Consider the following 27,960-nt stretch of genomic DNA (forward strand, 5'->3'; position numbering starts at 1 on the left):
GGTGAACAGGCTAATTGGGAACAGGTGGGTGCCATGATTGGGTATAAAAGCAGCTTCCATGAAATGCTCAGTCATTCACAAACAAGGACGGGGCGAGGTCACCACTTTGTCAACAAATGCCTGAGCAAATTGTTTAAGAAGAACATTTCTCAAGCAGCTATTGCAAGGAATTTAGGGATTTCACCATCTACGCTAAGTAATATCATCAAAAGGTTCGGAGAATCTGGAGAAATCGCTGCACGTAAGCGGCAAGGCCCGTGGCTTTCGATACATCAGGCGGTACTGCATCAAAAAGTATGTAAAGGATGTCACCACATGGACTCAGGAACACTTCAGAAAACCACTGTCAGTAACTACAGTTGGTCGCTACATCTGTAAGTGCAAGTTAAAACTCTACTGTGCAAAGCCACAGCCATTTATCAACAACACCCAGAAACGCTTCGCTGGGCCCGAGCTCATCTAAGATGGACTGATGCAAAGTGGGAAAGTGTTCTGTGGTCTGACGAGTCCACATTTGTTTTTGGAGACTGTGGACCAAAGAGGAAAAAAACCATCCGGACTGCAATAAAAAACAACAGTCAGACATTAAACTTTTTTCCACAAAACTGAAAGGAAGATCAGAAGTGTGAGCACTAGAACTGGGTGTAGTAATGCACAAATGGAGCCAATTGTTTTTAATGTACTTTCATTTTGTACTTTGACATGGCTTACCTATTGGTAGCAATGTTTCATTGTACTGTCCCTGTCTAATAAATACATCAGTAAGTAAATAAAATTGAACAAAAGAGCAAAAAGAGCAAAAGCTGAACATTTGAAAGTCTAAGTATCGGGCATGTGAAATGTCTGCAATCTGAGTTTTTAAACATTCATTTTCGCATCAAAATATCAGTTAGGCTTTTTTTTTTTTATGAATTATCAAAAAGATAGGATCAAAACAAAATATGTTGACCGCTTCACAAAGTGTCGCCAAATAAAACCTACCACTCCACTTCGATTTAAAGACAGCACAGGTCCATTCCAGGTGGTTGATAATACGTAGGCTTGTGTTTTTCGTTGATCTCTGTTGGACTAACTCCAATTGATCAGACGTTCTCTGACATTCCACACTAGAAAAGAATACAAGTATGTATGATTTGTGCTGTTATGTGTGGGATCAGGATCAGTCGTGGATGGGGGGGCACAGATTTGGTGACCACAGATGATGCGCTAGCTGTCCAAAGTTGGGACACAGGGTGGACCACTCATCTGTGCATCAGTTGGGGACGTCTCTGTGCTGCTGACCTGTCTCCACTCAAGATGATCTCCTGCTGGCCCCACTATGGACTGGACTCTCACACTATTATGTTAGATCCACTATGGACTGGACTCTCAAACCATTATGTTAGATCCACTATGGACTGGACTCTCTCACTATTATGTTAGATCCACTATGGACTGGACTCTCTCACTATTATGTTAGATCCACTATGGACTGGACTCTCACTATTATGTTAGATCCACTATGGACTGGACTCTCTCACTATTATGTTAGATCCACTATGGACTGGACTCTCACACTATTATGTAGATCCACTATGGACTGGACTCTCACACTATTATGTAGATTCACTATGGACTGGACTCTCACAATATTATGTTAGATCCACTATGGACTGGACTCCCACTATTATGTTAGATCCACTATGGACTGGACTCTCACACTATTATGTTAGATTCACTATGGACTGGACTCTCACAATATTATGTTAGATCCACTATGGACTGGACTCCCACTATTATGTTAGATCCACTATGGACTGGACTCTCACACTATTATGTCAGATTCACTATGTACTGGACTCTCACAATATTATGTTAGATCCACTATGGACTGGACTCTCACTATTATGTTAGATCCACTTTGGACTGGATTCTCACACTATTATGTTAGATCCACTATGGACTGGACTCTCACTATTATGTTAGATCCACTATGGACTGGATTCTCACACTATTATGTTAGATCCACTATGGACTGGACTCTCACTATTATGTTAGATCCACTATGGACTGGACTCTCACTATTATGTTAGATCCACTATGGACTGGATTCTCACACTATTATGTTAGATCCACTATGGACTGGACTCTCACTATTATGTTATATCCACTATGGACTGAACTCTCACTATTATGTTAGATCCACTATGGACTGGACTCTCACTATTATGTTATATCCACTATGGACTGGACTCTCACCCTATTATGTAGATCCACTATGGACTGGACTCTCACACTATTATGTTAGATCCACTATGGACTGGACTCTCACACTATTATGTTAGATCCAGTATGGACTGGACCCTCACTATTATATTAGATCCACAATGGTTTGGACTCTCACTATTATGTTAGATCCCCTATGAACTGGACTCTCACTATTATGTTAGATCCACTATGGACTGGACTCCTACATTATTATGTTAGATCCACTATGGACTGGACTCCTACAATATTATGTTAGATCCACTATGGACTGGACTCTCACTATTATGTTAGATCCACTATGGACTGGACTCTCACACTATTAACTAGATCCACTATGGACTGGACTCTCACTATTATGTTAGATCCACTATGGACTGGACTCTCACACTATTAACTAGATCCACTCAACGTCCATTGCACCGGTCGCCCGGGGGGGGGGGGGCACATCTTTGGTCCCCTCCAAGGTTCCTCATTGTTATCCCATGGGTTGAGTTTTTCCTTGCCCTGATGTGGGATCTGAGCCGAGGATGTGGTTGTGGCTTGTGCAGCCCTTTGAGACACTCGTGATTTAGGGCTATATAAGTAAACATTGATTGATTGACACGCTGGCACTTACGCTGCATGCCGCGGGGGACAGTGAGAAAATATTCTGGCACTGACTAAGCAGGAAGGGGCTGGGAACATGTTTTCAGTAGAGTTTCACATGATTGTCATTGATTGTTTGTACTTCGTGTACACCGGGTTTTTACGCTATCGTCTACGAGTAACAACGTGCTATTTATGCAGATTAAAAAAACAACAATCATGAAAGATTATTATTCAGTCAATGTACCCGTTTTTGTTTCCATACCGTCAACATGCAGCTAAAAGGGCGTACAGTGTAGTTATTTTCATGGTTGTCATTTCTCTCTTCAGCCATAATCCTGTTTCCACCTATCAGCTAGTCTTGGTTCAGGTATGTGGTCTACTTAGAGCCTAAGGTTCTTTGTTGTTGGTCTTGTATTTGCTAACGTGTTTCTTTCTCTTCTCTTTGAACTTATCAAGGTTTTAAGAAAAGTCGATTGTCTTATTTGATGGACTGTTTTGTGTGTTTCAGGGGAAGCCGTACGTATTTGACAGAGTTCTCCCGCCGAACATTGAGCAGCCGCAGGTGTACGAAATGTGCGCCCGCCACATCGTCAAAGGTGATGCACTAAACTAGAGATGGACTTTTCAAAGAAATGGGCTTGATTGGTTGTCCATGTACAAACCCCAAAAGCAGTGAAGTTGTCACGTTGTGTAAATGGTCAATAAAAAGAGAATACAACAAATCAATTTCAACTTATATTCAATTAAATAGACTGCAAAGACAAGATATTTCATGTTCACACTGAGAAACTTTGTTATTTTTTGCAAAAAATCATGAACTTAGAATTTAATGGCAGCAACACATTTCAAAAAAGTAGTCAGAGGGGCATTGTTAGCACCTCAGTGAGAGTCGAGTCTTAGCTCAGTATCTATGACTCAGTGAGAGTTGAGTCTTAGCTCAGTATCTATGACTCAGTGAGAGTCGAGTCTTAGCTCAGTATCTATGACTCAGTGAGAGTCGAGTCTTCGCTCAGTATCTATGACTCAGTGGGAGTCGAGTCTTAGCTCACTATCTATGACTCAGTGAGAGTCGAGTCTTAGCTCAGTATCTATGACTCAGTGAGAGTCGAGTCTTAGCTCAGTATCTATGACTCAGTGAGAGTCGAGTCTTAGCTCAGTATCTATGACTCAGTGAGAGTCGAGTCTTAGCTCAGTATCTATGACTCAGTGAGAGTCGAGTCTTAGCTCAGTATCTATGACTCAGTGAGAGTCGAGTCTTAGCTCAGTATCTATGACTCAGTGAGAGTCGAGTCTTAGCTCAGTATCTATGACTCAGTGAGAGTCGAGTCTTAGCTCAGTATCTATGACTCAGTGAGAGTCGAGTCTTAGCTCAGTATCTATGACTCAGTGAGAGTCGAGTCTTTGTTCATTTTCTATAATTTAGTGGGAGTCGAGTCCTCGTTCATTTTCTATGATTCAGTGAGAGTCAAGTCTTTGTTCAGTATCTAATTCAGTGAGAGTGGAGTCTTTGCTCAGTATCTATGACTCAGCGAGAGTTGTTTGTCGAGTCTTTGTTCCATTTCTATGATTCAGTGAGAATTAGATCTTCATTCAGGATATGTAATTCGGTTAAAGTTGAGTCTATGTTCAGTATCTGTAATTCAGTGAGTCGAGTCTTCGCTGAGTATCTATGACTTCATTGAGAGTCGAGTGTTAGCTCAGTATCTATTACTTAGTGAGTCGAGTCCTCGTTCATTTTCTATGATTCAGTGAGTCGAGTTCTCATTCATTTTCTATGATTAAGTGAGAGCAGAGTCTTCGCTTAGTATCTAATTCAGTGAGAGTCGAATCTTTGCTCAGTATCTATGACTCAGCGAGAGTCGAGTCTATATTCATTTTCTATGATTCAGTGAAAGTCGAGTCTTTGTTCAGTATCTGTAATTCAGTGAGAATTAAGTCTTTGTTCAGTACAGTATATGTAATTCAGTTAAAGTTGAGTCTTTGTTCAGTATCTGTGACTCAGTGAGAGTCGAGTCATCCTTCACTATTTGTAATTCAGGGATTGGCATCATTTCAGTATCTGAAACGCCGTGAGAGTCGAGTCGTCCTTCGGAATCTGTAATTCAGTGAGAGTTGAGCAATCAGTATCTGTGGTTCAGTGAGACTTGAGTCTTTGTTCGGTATCTAGGATTCAGTGAGAGTTGAGCAATCAGTCAGTATCTGTGATTCAATGAGAGTCGGGTCATTGTTCAGTATCTATGCTTTGGTGAGGGTTGAGCCTTCTTCAGCATCTATGATTTAGTGAGAGTCGGGTCTTCGTTCAGTATCTGACATTTGGTGAGAGTCCAGTCCATAGTGGATCTAACATAATAGTGTGAGAATCCAGTCCATAGTGGATCTAACATAATAGTGTGAGAGTCCAGTCCATAGTGGATCTAACATAATAGTGTGAGACTCCAGTCCATAGTGGATCTAACATAATAGTGAGAGTCCAGTCCATAGTGGATATAACATAATAGTGTGAGAGTCCAGTCCATAGTGGATATAACATAATAGTGTGAGAGTCCAGTCCATAGTGGATCTAACATAATAATGAGAGTCCAGTCCATAGTGGATCTAACATAATAATGAGAGTCCAGTCCATAGTGGATCTAACATAATAGTGTGAGAGTCCAGTCCATAGTGGATCTAACATAATAATGAGAGTCCAGTCCATAGTGGATCTAGTTAATAGTGTGAGAGTCCAGTCCATAGTGGATCTAACATAATAATGAGAGTCCAGTCCGTAGTGGATCTAACATAATGAGAGTCCAGTCCATAGTGGATCTAACATAATAATGAGAGTCCAGTCCATAGTGGATCTAACATAATAGTGTGAGAGTCCAGTCCATAGTGGATCCAACATAATAATGAGAGTCCAGTCCATAGTGGATCTAGTTAATAGTGTGAGAGTCTAGTCCATAGTGGATCTAACATAATAGTGTGAGAGTCCAGTCCATAGTGGATCTAACATAATAGTGAGAGTCCAGTCCATAGTGGGGCCAGCAGGAGATCATCTTGAGTGGAGACAGGTCAGCAGCACAGAGACGTCCCCAACTGATGCACAGATGAGTGGTCCACCCTGGATCCCGACTTTGGACAGCTAGCGCCTCATCCAAAAACAAAGACTGTGTCTGAAAAGGAGCAGGAAAACACAAAACTACAGTATATGATGTCAGATTACCTTTTTCCTAAACCTAAACATATTTGCAGAATGTTTGATATGTAATTATATGATGTGTATTTATTATTGATGAACTACAACATATACAATACAGGATGTCCTCACATGGCAGAATGACATAATTGTGTGTTTCAGATGTGTTGGGCGGTTACAACGGAACCATCTTTGCATACGGTCAAACGTCATCAGGAAAAACGCACACGATGGAGGTGAGTTGGACATCACATTCGGTTTTTTGGTGGGTTCCTAAAAACCTCTCCTTGTTCAAGGGTCAACTACACGACTGCCGGCTGATGGGAATCATTCCCCGCATCGCCACAGACATCTTTGACCACATCTACTCCATGAATGAGAACCTGGAATTCCACATCAAGGTGACTCGACTCCCACTAAATTATAGAAAATGAACGAAGACTCGACTCTCACTGAGTCATAGACACTGAGCAAAGACTCGACTCTCACTGAGTCATAGACACTGAGCAAAGACTGGACTCTCACTGAGTCATAGATACTGAGCAAAGACTTGACTCTCACTGAGTCATAGACACTGAGCAAAGACTCGACTCTCACTGAGTCATAGACACTGAGCAAAGACTCGACTCTCACTGAGTCATAGACACTGAGCAAAGACTGGACTCTCACTGAGTCATAGATACTGAGCAAAGACTTGACTCTCACTGAGTCATAGACACTGAGCAAAGACTCGACTCTCTCTGAGTCATAGACACTAAGCAAAGACTCGACTCTCACTGAGTCATAGGTATTGAGCGACGACTCGACTCTTGCTGAATCATAGAAACTAAGCGTAGAGTCCACTCTCACTGAATCATAGAAAATGAACAAGGACTCAACTCCCGCTTAATTATATGAAAATGAACGAAGACTCGACTCTCACTGAGAAATAGATACTGAGCAAAGACTCGACTCTCACTGAGTCATAGATACTGAGCAAAGACTTGACTCTCACTGAGTCATAGACACTGAGCAAAGACTCGACTCTCACTGAGTCATAGACACTGAGCAAAGACTCGACTCTCACTGAGTCATAGACACTGAGCAAAGACTCGACTCTCACTGAGTCATAGACACTGAGCAAAGACTCGACTCTCACTGAGTCATAGACACTGAGCAAAGACTCGACTCTCACTGAGTCATAGACACTGAGCAAAGACTCGACTCTCACTGAGTCATAGACACTGAGCAAAGACTCGACTCTCACTGAGTCATAGATACTGAGCAAAGACTCGACTCTCACTGAGTCATAGACACTGAGCAAAGACTCGACTCTCACTGAGTCATAGACACTGAGCAAAGACTCGACTCTCACTGAGTCATAGACACTGAGCAAAGACTCGACTCTCACTGAGTCATAGACACTGAGCAAAGACTCGACTCTCACTGAGTCATAGACACTGAGCAAAGACTCGACTCTCACTGAGTCATAGATACTGAGCAAAGACTCGACTCTCACTGAGTCATAGACACTGAGCAAAGACTCGACTCTCACTGAGTCATAGACACTGAGCAAAGACTTGACTCTCACTAAATTAGATACTGAGTGAAGACTTATTAATTGACTTTGAGCAGAAACATTTACCGAATGTTTACAGTTCTTTTAGACTCGGGACATAATAGACACATTTTTTTATGGTGCAAAATAACCCGCAGTGGGGCCAATGAAATTTGCAAGTACCGAAACTTTGATAAAAAAAATGTGACACTTGTTACTCTGTTAGCATGCTAACATTAACATGCTCAATTTTTAAGCTAATTTTACACTTTTTACTATAATTCCCCAGCCATACACCTTAGAGTCATAGAACTTGGTATGTGACACAAACTAATTGTTAGCCTCCTAATGTTAGCTTGCTAACATTAGCATACTAACTTTTTTAGCTAGGTTTGCAACCGTTTACACCAGTCATATAACTTTGTGCGTGACATTTGTTAACTGTTAGCATACAAACGATAGCGTGCAGTCGAGCTAACTTAAGCATGCTAAGTTTCTCATCTAATTTTACACTTTTTTCTCTATTTTTGCAGCCATACACCTTTGAGTCATATACCTTGGTATATGAAACATGCTAACTGTTATCATGCTAACGTTTGCACACATGCTAAATGTTAGCATTTTAATGTAAGCGTGCTAACGTTCTAGGCTAGCTTTGTAGCTCATTGACTGTTGAATCTACAGGTCTCTTATTTTGAAATCTATTTGGATAAAATCCGAGACTTGCTGGATGGTAAGCAAAACACACTTTGAAAAGTATATGCATGAAGTAAAGAACTGTTAATGCATGAATGACAACATATACTTAGAAAAGTATATGCATGAAATAAAAGAATATACTTTGAAACATACAATAGGGAAGGGATTCATATGGCCCCTTTTCTGGGTGGATCTCGTGTGGGGGGTGTGTTCATCTTGCAATGCAGTCTGCTGAAAACGATGGGAAGCGTCAGTCTACATAGCAACTGATGCTGTGGTCAAAGTTGGAATTGCCACAAAACACATTTGAAGATATTCCACACTCTGCTACTGTCTGGATAGCTGAAGTGGATAGTACGTTTCATGTGTCAGGTAAACCGCGACGAATGGTGCCATTTGAATCCCCTTCTTACTGTACATGCATGAAATACAAAATGTACTTTGCAACATATGCACATGAAATACAAAATGTACTTTGGAACACATATACATGAAATACAAAATGTACTTTGGAACACATATACATGAAATACAAAATGTACTTTGGAACATATTTGCAAGAAATACAAAATGTACTTTGGAACACATTTGCATGAAATACAAAATGTACTTTGGAACATATTTGCATGAAATACAAAATGTACTTTGGAACATATTTGCACAAAATACAAAATGTACTTTGGAACATATTTGCACAAAATACAAAATGTACTTTGGAACACATTTGCATGAAATACAAAATGTACTTTGGAACATATTTGCACAAAATACAAAATGTACTTTGGAACATATTTGCATGAAATACAAAATGTACTTTGGAACATATTTGCATGAAATACAAAATGTACTTTGGAACATATTTGCATTAACTACTAAATATACATTAAATCATACATGCGTTAACTACAAAATGAAACATGCTGTATACATGAAATACAAAATGAATGAGACCATTTGATTGTAGTATGCTTTTTAACAAGAAAACACAGGTAATGAATATTATATGACAAACACTACAACAGAACGTAGTACAAAAAACTGCAGAATGTAACAATACTGTACAGCAGTGATTTTCAAACTGTGGTACATGTACTACTGTTGGTACGCAGGCTCCATCTAGTGGTTCGCCAAAGAATCACTTGACTAAAGTAGTGTTTTTTTTTTCCCAATATTCACAGTGTTACCGTTCAAACTGTGAGGAATGTTACATGTTAAATATACTTAACAGTAAGAGTGTTTGTTTATGTAACGACAACAGAGGCTTCACTACACGTCTCGTGGCCTGTCCCCAGACCGTGGCACAATAAGACATATGGGATCATGTCAACTTGTGCAGCTTGAACAGATAAACAAGCAGTTTATATTTATTTTTATGGTCTTTTTATAATATGGCCATCACATTTTAGCTTCGGGTCCAAAATAACACCCAAATATTTCAATTCCTTTACCCGCTCTATTTTATTTTGATGAATGTTGACCTGAATTTCATTTAATGAGTGTTTTTCTTCAGAGAGAAACAGTTTTGCTTTCTGCTCCGCCGCTCCCAGTCTGTGGAACGCTCTCCCTGACCACCTGAGGGCACCACAGACTGTGGATGCTTTTAAAAAAAGGCTTAAAAACCCTTCTTTTTAAAAAAAGCCTTTTTTTTAGATATATGTGTGCTAGTTACAGCCATTAAGCTGTTCTAGTTTTTTGTTTTTTTTTTACTATTAATTTTACTTGTTGGGGGCAGCTATTTGTGGTTCTAGCGTTGTTGTTTTGTTTTTGTTTTTAAATGCACTGTAGCACTTTGAGGTTGTTTGCTCAATGTAAAGTGCTTTTACAATTAAAATCTATTATTATTGTTATTATTTTGTTCTAATGAAGGTCATTACTATATATACTGAAAAGCAACGGGCCCAAAATAGATCCTTGTGGGACGCCCAAATCACACCTAGGCCTTCAGTGAGGTCCTACTTGGTCCGACTTTAATAAATACCTCTCTCTAAATACCATCATTCATGTCACCACATGAAATATTATACAGAAACACATTTACGCACTACTGGGCATTGATGCACCTCAACAGTGTACAAAACAGGCAGGTTTAAAAATCAATAAACCTGCATCCACATTTAAGACACATCCCTACGTGGTACTGTCAAAATGTAAATAATTGTAAAAACATGTGAAATGTCCATCCATCCATCCATCTTCTTCCGCTTATCCGAGGTCGGGTCGCGGGGGCAGCAGCCTAAGCAGGGAAGCCCAGACTTCCCTCTCCCCAGCCACTTCGTCCAGATCTTCCCGGGGGATCCCGAGGGATTCCCAGGCCAGCCGGGAGAGATAATAATAATAATAATAATAATAGATTAGATTTCATATCGCGTTTTTCTATTATTAGATACTCAAAGCGCTCACAGAGAAGTGGGAACCCATCATTCATTCACACCTGGTGGTGGTAAGCTACATTTGTAGCCACAGCTACCCTGGGGTAGACTGACGGAAGCGAGGCTGCCAGTTTGCGCCTACGGCATACTTGCCAACCTTGAGACCTCCGATTCCGGGAGGGGTGGGGTGGGGCGTGCTCGGGGGTGTGGTTGGGGGCAGGGGCGTGGTTAAGAGGGGAGGAGTATATTTACAGCTAGAATTCACCAACTCAAGTATTTCATATATATATATATATATATATATATATATATATATATATATATATATATATATATATATATATATATATATATATATATATATATATATGTATGAAATACTTGACTTTCAGTGAATTCTAGCTATATATATATATATATATATATATATATATATATATATATATATATATATATATATATATATATATATATATATATATATATATATATTTATTTATTTTATTATACATATAAATAAAAGAAATACTTGAATTTTAGTGTTCCGGAGGCTATCCAGTAGATGGCAGAATTGTCCTGTTTAAGAGTGTCACAACATTGCTGTTCACGGCAGACGTACTGCTTTACGGTAGACGAAAACGTGACTGCTGTGGTTGTGTGTTGTTACCGCGCTGGGAGGACGTTAATGAAACTGCCTAACAATAAACACACATAAGAAACCAAGAACTCGCCCTCGATCATTCTACAGTTATAACGTGATTGGGCAGGCACGCTGTTTATATCGTGGGAAAGCGGATGTGAAAACAGACTGTGTCCACTGTCCCCACTCAGGTCCACATGGAGCTGGAGGGGGCGTGGCCTCCAGCTCCGGCTGAATTCCGGGAGTTTGTCGGGAGAAAATTTCTTCCGGGAGGTTATCGGGAGAAGCGCTGAATTCCGGGAGTCTCCCGGTAAAACAAGTATGGCCTACGGCCCCTCCGACCACCACCTATCATTCATTCACCATTGGGAGCGGCACCAGGGGCAAGGGTGAAGTGTCCTGCCCAAGGCCACAACGGCAGCGTTTTGGATGTCAAGAGGCGGGGAACGAACCTACAACCCTCAGGTTTCTGGAACGGCCGCTCTACCCACTACGCCATGCCGCGTAGTGGGTAGAGCGGAGATAGTCTTCCCAACGCGTCCTGGGTCTTCCCCGTGGCCTCCTACCGGTCGGACGTGCCCGAAACACCGCCCTAGGGAGGGGCGTTCGGGTGGCATCCTGACCAGATGCCTGAACCACCTCATCTGGCTCCTCTCGATGAGCTGCCACCTTATCTTGGTAGAGGAGTTTGCGTGTCCCAATGATCCTAGGAGCTATGTTGTCGGGAGGCTTTATGCCCCCCGGTAGGGTCTCCCAAGACAAACTGGTCCTAGGTGAGGGATCAGACAAAGAGCAGCTTGAAGACCTTCATGAAAAATACAAACAAACGACCCAGATTTCCCTCGCCCGGACACGGGTCACCGGGGACCCCCTCTGGAGCCAGGCCCGGAGGTGGGGTACGATGGCGAGCGCCTGGTGGCCGGGTCTGGCCAGACCCGGCCGGGCACAGCCCGAAGAGGCAACATGGGTCCCCCCTCCAATGGGCTCACCACCCATAGCAGGGGCCATAGAGGTCGGGTGCAATGTGAGCTGGGTGGCAGCCGAAGGCAGGGCACTGGCAGTCCGATCCTCGGCTACATAAGCTAGCTCTTGGGATGTGGAACGTCACCTTATGAAATGTGAGAAAACAAATAAATAAAACATTTGAACTCACAATTTGCAGCACCCATCAGAAGCTGTAAGCCAGTGGTACTGCTCGTAGTCGCTTGATTCAATTGGCAGTGGCGGACAAACCATTTCTTCACCAGCTGGGAGTCGGCCGGCCCTTCCTGAAAATGGCCTATACCTGCAATCTAATCAACGTTTTGCTCTCTTTCGGCCATTGTGGGTTAAAAAAGTAGCTATATCCGCTAACGGTCACGGGTGTGGCTCTGCCGCGGCTCACACCAGTGAGTATCCAATCACAGGACGTGTAAATGTCACGTTCAAGGTGAGGCTAGCTAGAAGGCCTTACTGACGACAACTGGTGACCTGAGTGGCTATGGCAATTATCTATCAACTGTATGTGCCCGTTCACTTACAGTGCACACACATTGTTGATTCTGACGGCAGATTTGGTACAGCATGGCAACATAAGCTAGCTGAATTCTGATTGGATACAAAGTAAAGGAGCATAATATGACATAAAGAGAATATGAATACTTGTACATATTTAGGCAAAGTCAGTTAAAAATGACTTTTATCTTTAATTATGATCATGATTTCTGGTTATGTTAGGCCAGCAGAGAAGGCCCACCACTGCCCAAATCACACTTTTTTCCCGCCTGATTTGACACCATTTATTTACACATTGTTGTCGCTATTCAAGATATGATTTAAACCAATTTATGGTTTGTTTTGGTGCATGAAATTGTTTCAATTGTGTCGTCAAAACTAGGTGATTTATAGTGTCGAAAGCTTTTTTTTTTTTTAAATCTAAAAATACTGCTCCCACATATTTACTCTTGTCCAAACTGCATCTGGTCATTTCGGTGAAGCCATTTCAGTAGAATGTTTGGGCCGGAATCCAAATTGTTTAGGATTTAGTCAATTATCTTCCTCTAAGTGGGTCATCAGTTGTTCAGCCACCAGCTTCTTAAGTACTAGGGTTGTGCCCATACCAATATCAAAATGTATTTCGATACTTTTCTAAACCAAGGGGACCACAAAAAATGTCATTATTGTCTTTATTTTGACAAAAAATGTTAGTGTACATGAAACATATGTTTATTATTGTCATTTAGTCCTTAAATAAAATAGTGAACATACTAGACAACTTGTCTTTTAGTAGTAAGTAAACAAACAAAGACTCCTAATTAGTCTGCTGACGTATGCAGTAACATATTGTGTCATTTATACACCTATTATTTTGTACACATTATGAGGGACAAACTGTAAAAATGGATTATTAATCTACTTGTTCATTTACTGTTAATATCTGCTTATTTTCTGTTTGAACATGTTCTATCTACACTTCTGTTAAAATGTGATAATCACTTATTCTTCTCTTCTTTGACACTTTACATTAGTTTTGGATGATACCACACATTTAGGTATCGATCCGATACCAAGTAGTTGCAGGATCATACAATAAAATATAAAACCTAATAAATCAATAATAATATGGTTAAAAAATACTGATGTAAAGGGTAGGTGTCGTGCTGGTTTCTGTTTTAACATGTTCTATCTACACTTCTGTTCAAATGTAATAATCACTTATTCTTCTCTTCTTTGACACTTTACATTAGTTTTGGATGATACCACACATTTAGGTATCGATGCGATACCAAGTAGTTACAGGATCATACATTGGTCATATTCAAAGTCCTCATGTGTCCAGGGACGTATTTACTGACTTTATAAACATCATATATATTTTAAAAAACGAAAGAAGATTTTGTGCCGATAAAACATATCGATGTAATCATAGTAGTATCGAATGGATACACTCTTGTACTTGGTATCATTACAGTGGATGTCAGGTGTAGATCCACCCATGGCATTTGTTTACATTGTGACGGCGGTGAGCTATTGTATCCTCCTACGGTGTGTAGTGAAGCATGTTTAAATATTCCTCGTCCTCCAGTGATAACTTTTCAAACAGACTATAGTACCGTTTATCAATCATTAGTACCGCAATACTATACTAGTACCGGTATACCATGCAACCTTATCAAGTACCTTTGAAAACATAGGCACAATTAAAATAGGTGGATGCCTCATTTGAAATCACTACTTCATATTTGTGTATGTTTTGGTTTATTTGTGATATTTTAGTGTCAAAGACCAACCTGGCTGTTCATGAGGATAAAAACAGGGTTCCCTATGTGAAGGTACCATTTTTCCTTCTTCCGTCCTGTTCCTTTTGATCCCTTTCTGCTTATTTTGCAATTGCGATCATTCCTTTTTCGCCCTTCCAGGGCTGCACGGAGCGTTTTGTGTCCAGTCCAGAGGAGATCATGGACGTCATCGACGAGGGGAAATCCAACCGGCACGTCGCCGTTACAAGTGATTGAGATTCACCACTTAAATGTGTCGGCCATCCACGTTGGAAAAAAAAGATCTCCCGAGCGGATGTTGCCCAGCCAGACGTTGTGTTTGTTGTGTGTGTTTGCAGACATGAACGAGCACAGCTCGCGCAGCCACTGCATTTTCCTCATCAGCATCAAGCAGGAGAACGTGGAGACCGAGACCAAGCTGTCGGGCAAACTTTACCTGGTGGACCTGGCGGGCAGCGAGAAGGTGAGCTTTTCCTTGTGCTCAATGCTTCGCCCGCCTCACCGACCATCTCTTGTCACCATTCAGGTGAGTAAGACTGGAGCTGAGGGAGCCGTTTTGGATGAAGCCAAGAACATCAACAAGTCTCTGTCGGCTCTTGGCAACGTCATTGCAGCTCTGAGCGAGGGAAAGGTTGGTCACCTCTTGTCCTTTTCCCCGACCATTCCAATCCTTAATGAATAGGGCTGCAGCTGACCATTATTTTGATAGTCAATTAGTCAACGATTATCCAACGATTAGTCGACTAATGTCGTTTTCCCCGACGATTCCAATCCTTAATGAATAGGGCTGCAGCTGACCATTATTTTGATAGTCAATTAGTCAACGATTATCCAACGATTAGTCGACTAATGTCGTTTTCCCCGACGATTCCAATCCTTAATGAATAGGGCAGCAACTGACGACTATTTTGATAGTCGATTAGTGAAGTGAAGTGAAGTGAATTACATTTATATAGCGCTTTTTCTCAAGTGACTCAAAGCGCTTTACATTGTGAAACCCAATATCTAAGTTACATTTAAACCAGTGTGGGTGGCACTGGGAGCAGGTGGGTAAAGTGTCTTGCCCAAGGACACAACGGCAGTGACTAGGATGGCGGAAGCGGGGATCGAACCTGCAACCCTCAAGTTGCTGGCACGGCCGCTCTACCAACCGAGCTATACCGTCCCTAGTCAACGATTATCCTAACGATTAGTCGACTAATGTCGTTCTCCCCGACCATTCAAATCCTTAATGAATAGGGCAGCAACGGACGACTATTTTGGTAGTCGATTAGTCAACGATCATCCTAACGATTAGTCGATTAATGTCATTCTCCCCGACGATTCAAATCCTTAATGAATAGGGTGACTAATGTCATTCTCCCCGACCATTCGAATCCTTAATGAATAGGGCAGCAACTGACGACTATTTTGATAGTCGATTAGTCAACGATTATCCTAACGATTAGTCAACTAATGTCGTCCTCCCCGACCATTCGAATCCTTAATGAATAGGGTAGGAACTTCGACTATTTTGATAGTCAATTAGTCAACGAGTATCCTAAGGATTAGTCGACTAATGTCGTTATCCCCGACCATTCAATCCTTAATGAATAGGGCAGCAAACTGACGACTATTTTGACAGTCGATTAGTCAACGATTATCCTAACGATTAGTCGACTAATGTCGTTCTCCCCGACCATTCGCATCCTTAATGAATAGGGCAGCAACTGACGACTGTTTTGATAGTCGATTATCCTAACGATTAGTCGACTAATGTCGTTCTCACCGACCATTCGAATCCTTAATGAATAGGGCAGCAACTGACGACTATTTTGATAGTCGATTAGTCAACGATCATCCTAACGATTAGTCGACTAATGTCGTTCTCACCGACCATTCAAATCCTTAATGAATAGGGCAGCAACTGACGACTATTTTGATAGTCGATTAGTCAACGATTATCCTAACGATTAGTCGATTAATGTCATTCTCCCCGACGATCCGTATCCTTAATGAATAGGGTGACTAATGTCATTCTCCCCGACGATTCGAATCCTTAAAGAATAGGGCTGCAAGTGACGACTATTTTGATAGTCGATTAGTCAACGATTATCCAACAATTAGTCAACTAATGTCGTTTTCCCCGACGATTCCAATCCTTAATGAATAGGGCTGCAACTGACGACTATTTTGATAGTCGATTAGTCAACAATTATCCTAACGATTAGTCAACTAATGTCATTTTCCCCGACGATTCCAATCCTTAATGAATAGGGCTGCAACTGACGACTATTTTGATAGTCGATTAGTCAACGATTATCCTAACGATTAGTCAACTAATGTCGTTTTCCCCGACGATTCCAATCCTTAATGAATAGGGCTGCAACTGACGACTATTTTGATAGTCGATTAGTCAACGATTATCCTAATGATTAGTCAACTAATGTCGTTCTCCCGACCATTCAATCCTTAATGAATAGGGCAGCATCTGACGACTATTTTGATAGTCGATTAGTCAACAATTATCCTAACGATTAGTCAACTAATGTCGTTCTCCCCGACCAATCGCATCCTTAATGAATAGGGCCAGCAACTGACAACTGTTTTGATAGTCGATTAGTCAACGATTATACTAACAATTAGTCGACTAATGTTGTTCTCCCTGACCATTCAAAATCTTAATGAATAGTGGCAGCAACTGACGACTTTTTTGATAGTCGATTAGTCAACGATTAGCCTAACGATTAGTCGCCTAATGTCGTTCTCCCGACCATTCAATCCTTAATGAATAGGGCAGCATCTGAGAACTATTTTCATAGTCGATTAGTCAACGATTATCCTAACGATTAGTCGACTAATGTCGTTCTCCCCGACCATTCGAATCCTTAATGAATAGGGCAGCAACTGACGACTATTTTGATAGTCGATTAGTCAACAATTATCCTAACAATTAGTCGACTAATGTCGTTCTCCCCGACCATTCGAATCCTTAATGAATAGGGCAGCAACCGACGACTATTTTGATAGTCGATTAGTCAACGATTATCCTGATTAGTCGATTAATGTCATTCTCCCCGACGATTCGAATCCTTAAAGAATAGGGCTGCAAGTGACCGACTATTTTGATAGTCGATTAGTCAACGATTATCCAACAATTTGTCGACTAATGTCGTTTTCCCTGACGATTCCAATCCTTAATGAATAGGGCTGCAACTGACCATTATTTTGATAGTCGATTAGTCAACGATTATCCTAACGATTAGTCGACTAATGTGGTTTTCCCCGACGATTCCAATCCTTTATGAATAGGGCTGCAACTGACGACTATTTTGATAGTCGATTAGTCAACGATTATCCTAATGATTAGTCAACTAATGTCGTTCTCCCCGACCATTCAATCCTTAATGAATAGGCAGCATCTGACGACTATTTTGATAGTCGATTAGTCAACGATTATCCTAACGATTAGTCAACTAATGCCGTTCTCCCCGACCATTCGCATCCTTAATGAATAGGGCAGCAACTGACGACTGTTTTGATAGTCGATTAGTCAACGATTATACTAATCAATTAGTCGACTAATGTTGTTCTCCCCGACCATTCAAAATCTTAATGAATAGGGCAGCAACTGACGACTTTTTTTATAGTTGATTAGTCAACGATTAGCCTAACGATTAGTCGACTAATGTCGTTCTCCCCGACCATTCAAATCCTTAATGAATAGGGCAGCAACTGACGACTATTTTGATAGTCGATTAGTCAACGATTATCCTAACGATTAGTCGACTAATGTCGTTCTCCCCGACCATTCGAATCCTTAATGAATAGGGCAGCAACTGACGACTATTTTGATAGTCGATTAGTCAACAATTATCGTAACGATTAGTCGACTAATGTCGTTCTCCCCGACCATTCGAATCCTTAATGAATAGGGCAGCAACTGACGACTATTTTGATAGGCGATTAGTCAACGATTATCCTAACGATTAGTCAACTAATGTTGTTCTCCCCGACCATTCAATGCTTAATGAATAGGGCAGCATCTGAGGACTATTTTGATAGTCGCTTAGTCAACGATTATCCTAACGATTAGTCGACTAATGTCGTTCTCCCCGAACATTTGAATCCTTAATGAATAGGGCAGCAACTGACGACTATTTTGATAGTTGATTAGTCAACGATTATCCTAACGATTAGTCGACTAATGTCGTTCTCCCCGACCATTCAAATCCTTAATGAATAGGGCAGCAACTGACGACTATTTTGATAGTCGATTAGTCAACGATTATCCTAACGATTAGTCGACTAATGTCGTTCTCCCCGACCATTCGAATCCTTAATGAATAGGGCAGCAACTGACGACTATTTTGATAGTCGATTAGTCAACGAGTATCTTAACGATTAGTCGACTGTCGTTCTCCCCGACCATTCGAATCCTTAATGAATAGGGCAGCAACTGACGACTATTTTGATAGTCGATTAGTCAACGATTATCCTAACGATTAGTCGACTAATGTCGTCCTCCCTGACCATTCGAATCCTTGATGAATAGGGCAGCAATTTCGACTATTTTGATAGTCGATTAGTCAATGATTATCCTAAGGATGAGTCGACTAATGTCGTTCTCCCTGACGAGTACAGAACATTCTATATATAAAACAGTTAAAAATGCTTAAAAATAGCGCAGAAACATAAAAATAAAAGATATAAAAATAATGATTAAAAAAACACTAAGTACAGAACATTCTATAGATAAAACACAGTTAAAAATGTATAAAAATAGCGGCAAAAAAGAAAGGTAAAAAATGTAATAAAAACCACAATACAGAACATTCTGCATATAAATCAGTAAAAGTGCATAAAATAGTGCAAAAAAACAGAAAGTAAAAGATGAAATATTGTAATACAAAATCACAATAAGTACAGAACATTTTGTATATAAAACATCATAATTTAAATATTGTGTTGGTATCGTTAAACTGCCATACGTTGAAAATGTACAGTTTAATATCGTTATTGGTATCGGCCGATCTCACTCCTCGATAATTGTATCGGAATCAGCAGCAGTTTAAGGGAGCGGCTCCACACCGGGAGCTAAAAATAAATACAGTAACAGCCAGAGGGAATCGGCGTTTGTGCTTGGCATAAAAGGGCATTCATATTTAATAACGATCACATACTTTTTCACGGAAATTGATCCATACTGATTGGTGGCCCCCCTCCGACTGAAGGATGGGAACACCAAGTTAAGACCTGTTTAGGAAGTGATATTGGTCATTTTTGTGTGTGTGTAGAAAAGTCACGTTCCATACAGGGACAGTAAAATGACCCGAATCCTACAAGACTCCCTGGGAGGAAACTGCCGAACCACCATCATCATCTGCTGCTCTCCATCCATCTATAACGAGGCAGAAACTAAGTCCACCCTCATGTTTGGACAGAGGTACGAGTCTTTGAAATCGTGTGTCGAGCAGGACTTGGGCACATCTGGACTTACTACATTTCAGGGCAAAAACCATCAAGAACTCTGTGTCCGTCAACCTGGAGCTGACTGCTGAGGAATGGAAGAAGAAGTACGAGAAAGAGAAGGAGAAGACTCGAAGTCTGACCATCACAGTCCAGAAGCAGGAGAACGAGCTGAAACGCTGGAGGAAAGGTGAGGAAACAACTTTTATTCGTCACATCTTTTGATGACACTGTTAGTCGACCGGTTTTGGCCAGTTCCTTATCTGTTTTGAAATAAGCAGCTGTGTTCCTTTCTGGGTGAGAGGGGCTGTTTTCGCTCTACATAAGCTGACTCTTTTTGTTTGGATTTAGACCTCGCTTGCTGATGCTATGGTTGCATTGTAAGGGCTGGTCTCCTGAAGCTTCAGTAAAACGTGGTATTGTGCCATTCTGTCTCTGGGGTCCTTTTTACTCAACATCCATGTCATCCAAAAGAACTTGGGATTGACCAGTGTGTTTTATTCCCTGAGAGGAAGACTGGTCACAACTGTTGTGACGAAACGAGAGCTGAGCCAGAAGGCAAAGCTCTCGGTCTACCGAGCTATCTACATTCCTACTCTCACCTATGGTCATGAAGTGTGGGTCATGACCGAAAAAATAAGATCGCAGATACAAGTGGCTGAAATGAGTTTCCTCAGAAGGGTGGCTGGCATCTCCCTTAGACATAGGGTGAGAAGTTCAGTCACCCGAGAGAGACTCAGAGTGGAGCCGCTGCTCCTTCGCTTGGAAAGGAGCCAGCTTAGGTGGTTCGCGCATCTTGTGCGGATGCCTCATGAGCGTCTCCCTAAGGAGGTCCTCGTTGCACGTCCCACTGGGAGGAGACCCCGCGGCAGGCCAAGGACCAGATGGGGGGGGATTACATCTCCTCTATGGCCTGGGAATGCTTTCCCCAGGAGGAAGTTGCTAATGTTGCTATGTAGAGGGAAGTCTGGGGGTCTCTGCTGGAGCTGTTGTCCCTGTGACCCGATTCCGGATAAGCGGTTGAAGATGGATGGATGGATGGATGGATGGAAGGAAGGAAGACTGGTCGCGCGAAACAGTTCCCTGGATAAATCTTTGTTCAGACACCGAAACCAAGAAACTGGCACACCCACAAATAGAACCGTCTTGTTTCCCTCTAATGATTCGTGTTGGCCTTCTAGGTGATTCAGTACCTTTGGAGGAGCAGAACAGAAGCAAGAAGAGCAGCGGTGAGGAAGTGATGGACAGCTTGGCCCCAGCCGTCGTTCCCCTGTCAAATGAGGAGAAAATGCAATACGAGACAATTATCACTCAGCTGTACCATCAGCTGGATGACAAAGTGAGTTTCTCTAGCAGCAAGTTTCAGAGAGAAAAAACACTAACTGCTACTGATTGTGCTTCAGGATGAAGAACTCAACCATCAGAGTCAGACCATAGAGAATCTGAAGCAGCAGCTTCTGGATCAGGATGAGGTGAGTCTTTCCTGGCATTCCGAGCCATAATAAGAGTACACATGAGTCCACTTGACTCCCCCCCCCAGCTGTTGGCGTCGAAGCACCAGGCCTACCAGCGTCTCCAGGAGGAAATGTCACGGGTGCAGAAGGACAATGGCTCGGCCAAAGACGAAGTTAAGGAGATTCTTCAGGCATTGGAGGAACTCGCGGTCAACTATGACCAGAAGAGCCAGGAAGTGGAGAACAAGAGTCGCTGCAACCAACAACTGAATGAGGAACTTGCCCACAAAACTGTAAGTCGGTCACTTAAAGGTGTATCCCCGTATTTCCCAGCTCAGTTGCTGATCAGTTCTTCACATTGAAATAGCGTGGTCTTATCTTTAATACTAACTGCCGGGTGTGCTCCAGGTTGGTCTGGAGACAGTCCAGAGGGAACTGGTGGCTCTGCAGGATCTCAGCTATCATCACAAAAAAAGGTCAGCAGACATGCTCAGTCTGTTGCTGAGAGACCTCAGCGACATCGGCGCTGCTCTTGGCACCACCGAGCTCAAAGCTGTAAGTCTCAAAGCACGGACACAAAACTTCAAGGCATGTTTTTAATACATCCCACCAAGGTGCATGTGATGCTAGAAATGTTATTTGTAGAAGGGTTTTTTGCAGAGAACAAAGGTCACAGATGTATTTTTAGGGCATTCATATTTTGCGTTGGCAAACGAGGACTTGAGATGTCAACACGGACAAAATAAAGGGATCTCTTTTTCCAGTTTTGGTGAGGTCATGACAGTTTTTCTCATACATTAAGAAGTTCTAAATAGCCTATACAATTGCGTGTTAGCTTAACTTTGGGAATTATTGTGGCCACTAGGTGTTGCCAAAAAACAATTACCACTCCACTTCAACTTAAAGTCTATTCCAGACAGTTGATACTAAATAGAGTTTTTCATACCTACCATTGTTCTCTGTTTGACAATCAAACTTTTTTTGACATTCCACACTACAAAAAAATGAAAAGTATGTATGATTCCTATGTTGGATCAATATCGATATCGGCCAATACTCAAAGTATCGTATCAGAAGTGGGAAAGTTGTATCAGGAAACTCCTAGTTTTGATGGTTGATTCGTCAACGATCATCCTAATGATTAGTCGACTAATGTCGTTCTCCCTGACGATTCGAATCCTTAATGAATAGTGCTGCAACTGACCATTATTTTGATAGTTGATTAATCAATGATTTATTCTAACGATTAGTCGACTAATGTCGTTCTCCCTGACGATTCGTATCCTTAATGAGTAGGGCTGCAACTGACCATTATTTTGATAGTCGATTACTCAATGATTATCCTAACGATTAATCGACTAATATCGTTCTCCCTGACGATTCGTATCCTTAATGAATAGTGCTGCAACTGACCATTATTTTGATAGTCGATTAGTCAGCGATTATCCCAACAATTAGTCGACCGATGTCGTTCTGCCTGACGATTCCAATCCTTAATGAAAAGTGCTGCAACTGACCATTATTTTGATAGTCGATTATTCAACGATTATTCTAACGATCAGTCGAATAAAGTCGTTCTCCCTGACGATTCGTATCCTTAATGAATAGGGATGGAACAGACCATTATTTTGATAGTTGATTAGTCAACGATTGTCCTAATGTTTAGCCGACTGTCGTTCTCCCTGACGATTTGTATCCTTAATGAATAGTGCTGCAACTGACCATTATTTTGATAGTCGAATAGTCAACGATTATCCTAACGATTAGTCGACTAATGTCGTTCTCCCTGACGATTCGTATCCTTAATGAATAGTGCTGCAATTGACCATTATTTTGATAGTCGAATAGTCAATGATTATCCTAAAGATTAGTCGACTACTGTCGTTCTGCCTGACGATTCGAATCCTTAATGAATAGGGCTGCAACTGACCATTATTTTGATGGTCGATTAGTCAACAATTATCCTAACGATTAGTCGACTGATGTCGTTCTCCCTGGCGATTCGTATCCTTAATGAATAGTGCTGCAACTGACGATTATTTTGATAGTCGATTAGTCAACGATTATCCTAAAGATTAGTCGACTAATGTCGTTCTCCCTGGCGATTCCAATCCTTAATGAATAGTGCTGCAACTGACCATTATTTTGATAGTCGATTAGTCAACGATCATCCTGACGATTAATCGACTAATGTTGCTCTCCCTGACGATTCGTATCCTTAATGAATAGTGCTGCAACTGACCATTATTTTGGTGGTCGATTAGTCAACGATTATCCTAACGATTAGTCGACTAATGTTGTTCTCCCTGACGATTCGTATCCTTAATGTACAGTGCTGCAACTGACCCTTATTTTGATGGTTTGATTAGTCAACGTTTAGTCGACTAATATTATTCTGCCTGACGATTCGAATCCTTAATGATTAGGGCTGCAACTGACGATTATTTTGATAGTCGAATAGTCAACGATTATCCCAATGATTAGTCGACTACTGTTGTTCTCCCTGACGATTCATATCCTTAATGAGTAGGGCTGCAACTGACCATTATTTTGATAGTCGAATAGTCCACGATTATCATAACGATTAGTCGACTAATGTCGTTCTCCCTGGTTATTCGTATCCTTAATGAAGAGTGCTGCAACTGACTATTATGTTGATAGTCGATTAGTCAACGATTATCCTGACAATTAGTCGACTGATGTCGTTCTGCCTGACTATTCCAATCCTTAATGAATAGTGCTGCAAGTGACCATTATTTTGATGGTCGATTAGTCAACAATTATCCTAACGATTAGTCGACTGATGTCGACTAATTCGTATCCTTAATGAATAGTGCTGCAACTGACCATTATTTTGATAGTCGATTAGTCAACGATTATCCTAACGATTAGTCGACTGTCGTTCTCCCTGGCGTTTTGAATCCTTAATGAATAGGGCTGCAACTGGCCGTTATTTTGATAGTCGAATAGTCCACGACTATCATAACGATCAGTTGACTAATTTCGTTCTCCATGATGATTCGTATCCTTAATGAATAGTGCTGCATTGACCATTATTTTGATAGTCGATTAGTCAACGATTATCCTAACGATTAGTCGACTAATGTCGTTTTCCCTGACGATTCGTATCTTTAATGAATAGTGCTGCAGCTGACGATTATTTTTATAGTCGATTAGTCAACGATTATCCTCACGATTAATCGACTCATGTCGTTTTTCCTGACGAGTGTACAATTATCTTAACATGCATGTTTATGGGATGTGGGAGGACACGGAGGTACTCAGAGACCTTGTAGTCTTTGGTAAAGATTCTACTGATCCACTGGTTCATGTTCACCCGCTATAGTGGTAATTAAGCGTGTATATCGCAGTTTGATCTCAGTGTCCGTTCTTAGTCTGACGTGACCATTGCTTTAGCCACAGAGACATGATAACGGCTTGAAATTCAAGTCATGGTTTCTATTCATATAATAAAGGTGAAATATTTTGTTTCTAAAGATGACAGAAACGAGTGGAATGATGGAGGACGAGTTCACGACAGCTCGTCTGTACGTCACAAAGACCAAGTCAGAGGTGAAATCGCTGGCGAGTCGCAGTAAACAGATGGAGGTCAGCCTGGCACAGAACATCAACAAAATAGAAGCCAATGACAAGGAGCTCATTTCAAGGCAGTTCACCATCTCACAGGTAAGTGACTCTTTTATAGTTCTTGAATAGTACACTGCTTATTCATCCTCAACAGTCCCTCAATCATCATCATCATCATCATCGGCAGTCACTCGTAGTGGAGTATGACTGTCCTCAGAATGGATGGATTCCGAGAGCAATGATGACTGCAATGAAACTCCACCTTCCCCAAAACTCCAGAACTGAAGCCTCATCACCGGATGCAGTTTTGAGTCATACCCAGGACATGTAGGCCTATTTTGTCAGGTTTATTGCACATGTAGGCCTGGTTTGTCAGGTTTAGTGCACATGTTGGCCTATTTTGTCAGGTTTAGTGCACATGTAAGCCTATTTTGTCAGGTTTATTGCACATGTAGGCCTGTTTTGTCAGGTTTAGTGCACATGTAGGCCTGGTTTGTCATGTTTAGTGCACATGTAGGCCTATTTTGTCAGGTTTAGTGCACATGTAGGCCTATTTTGTCAGGTTTATTGCACATGTAGGCCTATTTTGTCAGTTTTAGTGCACACGTAGGCCTGGTTTGTCATGTTTAGTGCACATGTAGGCCTATTTTGTCAGGTTTAGTGCACATGTAGGCCTATTTTGTCAGGTTTAGTGCACATGTAGGCCTATTTTGTCAGGTTTATTGCACATGTAGGCCTGTTTTGTCAGGTTTAGTGCACATGTAGGCCTGGTTTGTCATGTTTAGTGCACATGTAGGCCTATTTTGTCAGGTTTATTGCACATGTAGGCCTATTTTGTCAGGTTTATTGCACATGTAGGCCTGTTTTGTCAGGTTTATTGCACATGTAGGCCTATTTTGTCAGGTTTATTGCACATGTAGGCCTATTTTGTCAGGTTTAGTGCACATGTAGGCCTATTTTGTCAGGTTTATTGCACATGTAGGCCTATTTTGTCAGGTTTAGTGCACATGTAGGCCTATTTTGTCAGGTTTATTGCACATGTAGGCCTATTTTGTCAGGTTTAGTGCACATGTAGGCCTATTTTGTCAGGTTTAGTGCACATGTAGGCCTATTTTGTCAGGTTTAGTGCACATGTAGGCCTATTTTGTCAGGTTTAGTGCGCATGTAGGCCTATTTTGTCAGGTTTAGTGCGCATGTAGGCCTATTTTGTCAGGTTTATTGCACATGTAGGCCTATTTTGTCAGGTTTATTGCACATGTAGGCCTGTTTTGTCAGGTTTAGTGCACATGTAGGCCTATTTTGTCAGGTTTAGTGCACATGTAGGCCTATTTTGTCAGGTTTAGTGCACATGTAGGCCTATTTTGTCAGGTTTAGTGCGCATGTAGGCCTATTTTGTCAGGTTTAGTGCGCATGTAGGCCTATTTTGTCAGGTTTATTGCACATGTAGGCCTATTTTGTCAGGTTTATTGCACATGTAGGCCTGTTTTGTCAGGTTTAGTGCACATGTAGGCCTATTTTGTCACGCTATATGAGTTCTACAGTTTCAACTACCGTGCTTCATCAACCTTCCTCATACCATCAAGGATTGCTTTGAGACAAACAGCAAAAAGACAAGATTACCTCCTCTTGTAGCTCAGCCATACTTTCACGTAGCTCGGTGCTTAACGTCTCATTTTGTTCGCACACTTGTCTACTTTAACCCTGGCTGAAAATTTTTGACGTCAACATCTCAAAGGAGAAGATGGATGGACAGCTTGGCACAACGAGGCCATCGAGAAGCGCCTTAGGGACAGATTTAGCAAACTCTGGATCTAAAATTTAGAACTGAAAGCCTTTCAGATGAAAGGTGAAACGTCTTCTCAAACAAGAGGTCCAGTTGTCTTGATTCTACTTGTGTATGTTAGTACTTGTTGTTTTCTACGAATAGAACAATTGTCTGACAATGGATAATTAGTGGTATTACCATTATATGGTTTGTTTGAAGCTTGAGGTGAAGATGTCGTCGCTGATAGAAGACCTCCACAAGATGGAGCTCACCAAACGACAGCTGGAGGAAAGTCAAGATGCTCTCATGGAGGAAGTGGCCAAGGTTCGGGCTCAAGGTTGGAGATGCTTACCACCTGTATGATGGTTCATGCTGTCCTATGATTGGCTGACAGTCTAATGACAGTCTGTGGTGTTGTTGTGAAGATCAATTACAGCAGGTGAGCGTGATGGACAAAGAGAAAGAACACCTGAGTCGCCTGAAAGATGCTGTGGACATGAAGGTAGATATATATACAGTATATATATTATTTATTATGGGTCTACTGAAAATGTGAGGGTGAAAAGTATACATACAGCAATGTTAATATTTGCTTACATGTCCCTTGGCAAGTTGACCTGCAATAAGGCACTTTTGGTAGCCATCCACAAGCTTCTGCTGGAATTTTTGACCACAAAATTGCTGCAGTTCAGCTAAATGTGTTGCTTTTCTGACATGGACTTGTTTCTTCAGCATTGTCCACACGTTTAAGTCAGGACTTTGGGAAGGACATTCTAAAACCTTCATTCTAGCCTGATTTGGCCATTCCTTTACCACTTTTGACCTGTATTTGGGGTCATAGGTGCCGATATACATTTCTGCCAGTGGGTATGTGTGTATTAGTGTTGTCCTGATACCAATATTTTGGTACCGGTACCAAAAGTATTTCTGTACTTTTCTAAATAAAGGAGACCACAAAAAATGTAAAAAAAAAAAATGTTAGTGTCCATGAAACATATGTTTATTATTGTCATTTAGTCCTTAAATAAAATAGTCAACATACTAGACAACTTGTCTTTTAGTAGTAAGTAAACAAACAAAGACTCCTAATTAGTCTGCTGACGTATGCAGTAACATATTGTGTCATTTATACACCTATAATTTTGTACTCATTATGAGGGACAAACTGTAAAAATTGAGGATTCATCCACTTG

At 41.2% G+C, this 27,960-nt stretch overlaps 1 protein-coding gene across 1 annotated transcript in view; it reads left to right on the forward strand.

Moving 5' to 3' along the window:
- Positions 1-27,346, forward strand: part of LOC133665208 (kinesin heavy chain-like) — a 32,155-nt gene extending 4,809 nt beyond the window's left edge. The window contains exons 2-18 of the mRNA XM_062070456.1: positions 3,344-3,431; positions 6,173-6,246; positions 6,307-6,411; positions 8,232-8,280; positions 14,511-14,566; positions 14,654-14,741; positions 14,851-14,975; positions 15,039-15,143; positions 19,789-19,937; positions 20,002-20,150; positions 21,142-21,299; positions 21,364-21,432; positions 21,501-21,707; positions 21,823-21,969; positions 24,913-25,101; positions 26,987-27,104; positions 27,193-27,346. Coding sequence (XP_061926440.1) covers positions 3,344-3,431; positions 6,173-6,246; positions 6,307-6,411; positions 8,232-8,280; positions 14,511-14,566; positions 14,654-14,741; positions 14,851-14,975; positions 15,039-15,143; positions 19,789-19,937; positions 20,002-20,150; positions 21,142-21,299; positions 21,364-21,432; positions 21,501-21,707; positions 21,823-21,969; positions 24,913-25,101; positions 26,987-27,104; positions 27,193-27,323 — 2,007 coding nt within the window. The 3' untranslated portion in view covers positions 27,324-27,346. The remainder of the gene's footprint in view (positions 1-3,343; positions 3,432-6,172; positions 6,247-6,306; positions 6,412-8,231; positions 8,281-14,510; positions 14,567-14,653; positions 14,742-14,850; positions 14,976-15,038; positions 15,144-19,788; positions 19,938-20,001; positions 20,151-21,141; positions 21,300-21,363; positions 21,433-21,500; positions 21,708-21,822; positions 21,970-24,912; positions 25,102-26,986; positions 27,105-27,192) is intronic.
- The last annotated feature ends 614 nt before the right edge of the window (positions 27,347-27,960 follow it).

This window comes from Entelurus aequoreus, linkage group LG14 (genome assembly GCF_033978785.1).
Source record: "Entelurus aequoreus isolate RoL-2023_Sb linkage group LG14, RoL_Eaeq_v1.1, whole genome shotgun sequence".
Taxonomy (NCBI): Eukaryota; Metazoa; Chordata; class Actinopteri; order Syngnathiformes; family Syngnathidae; genus Entelurus; species Entelurus aequoreus.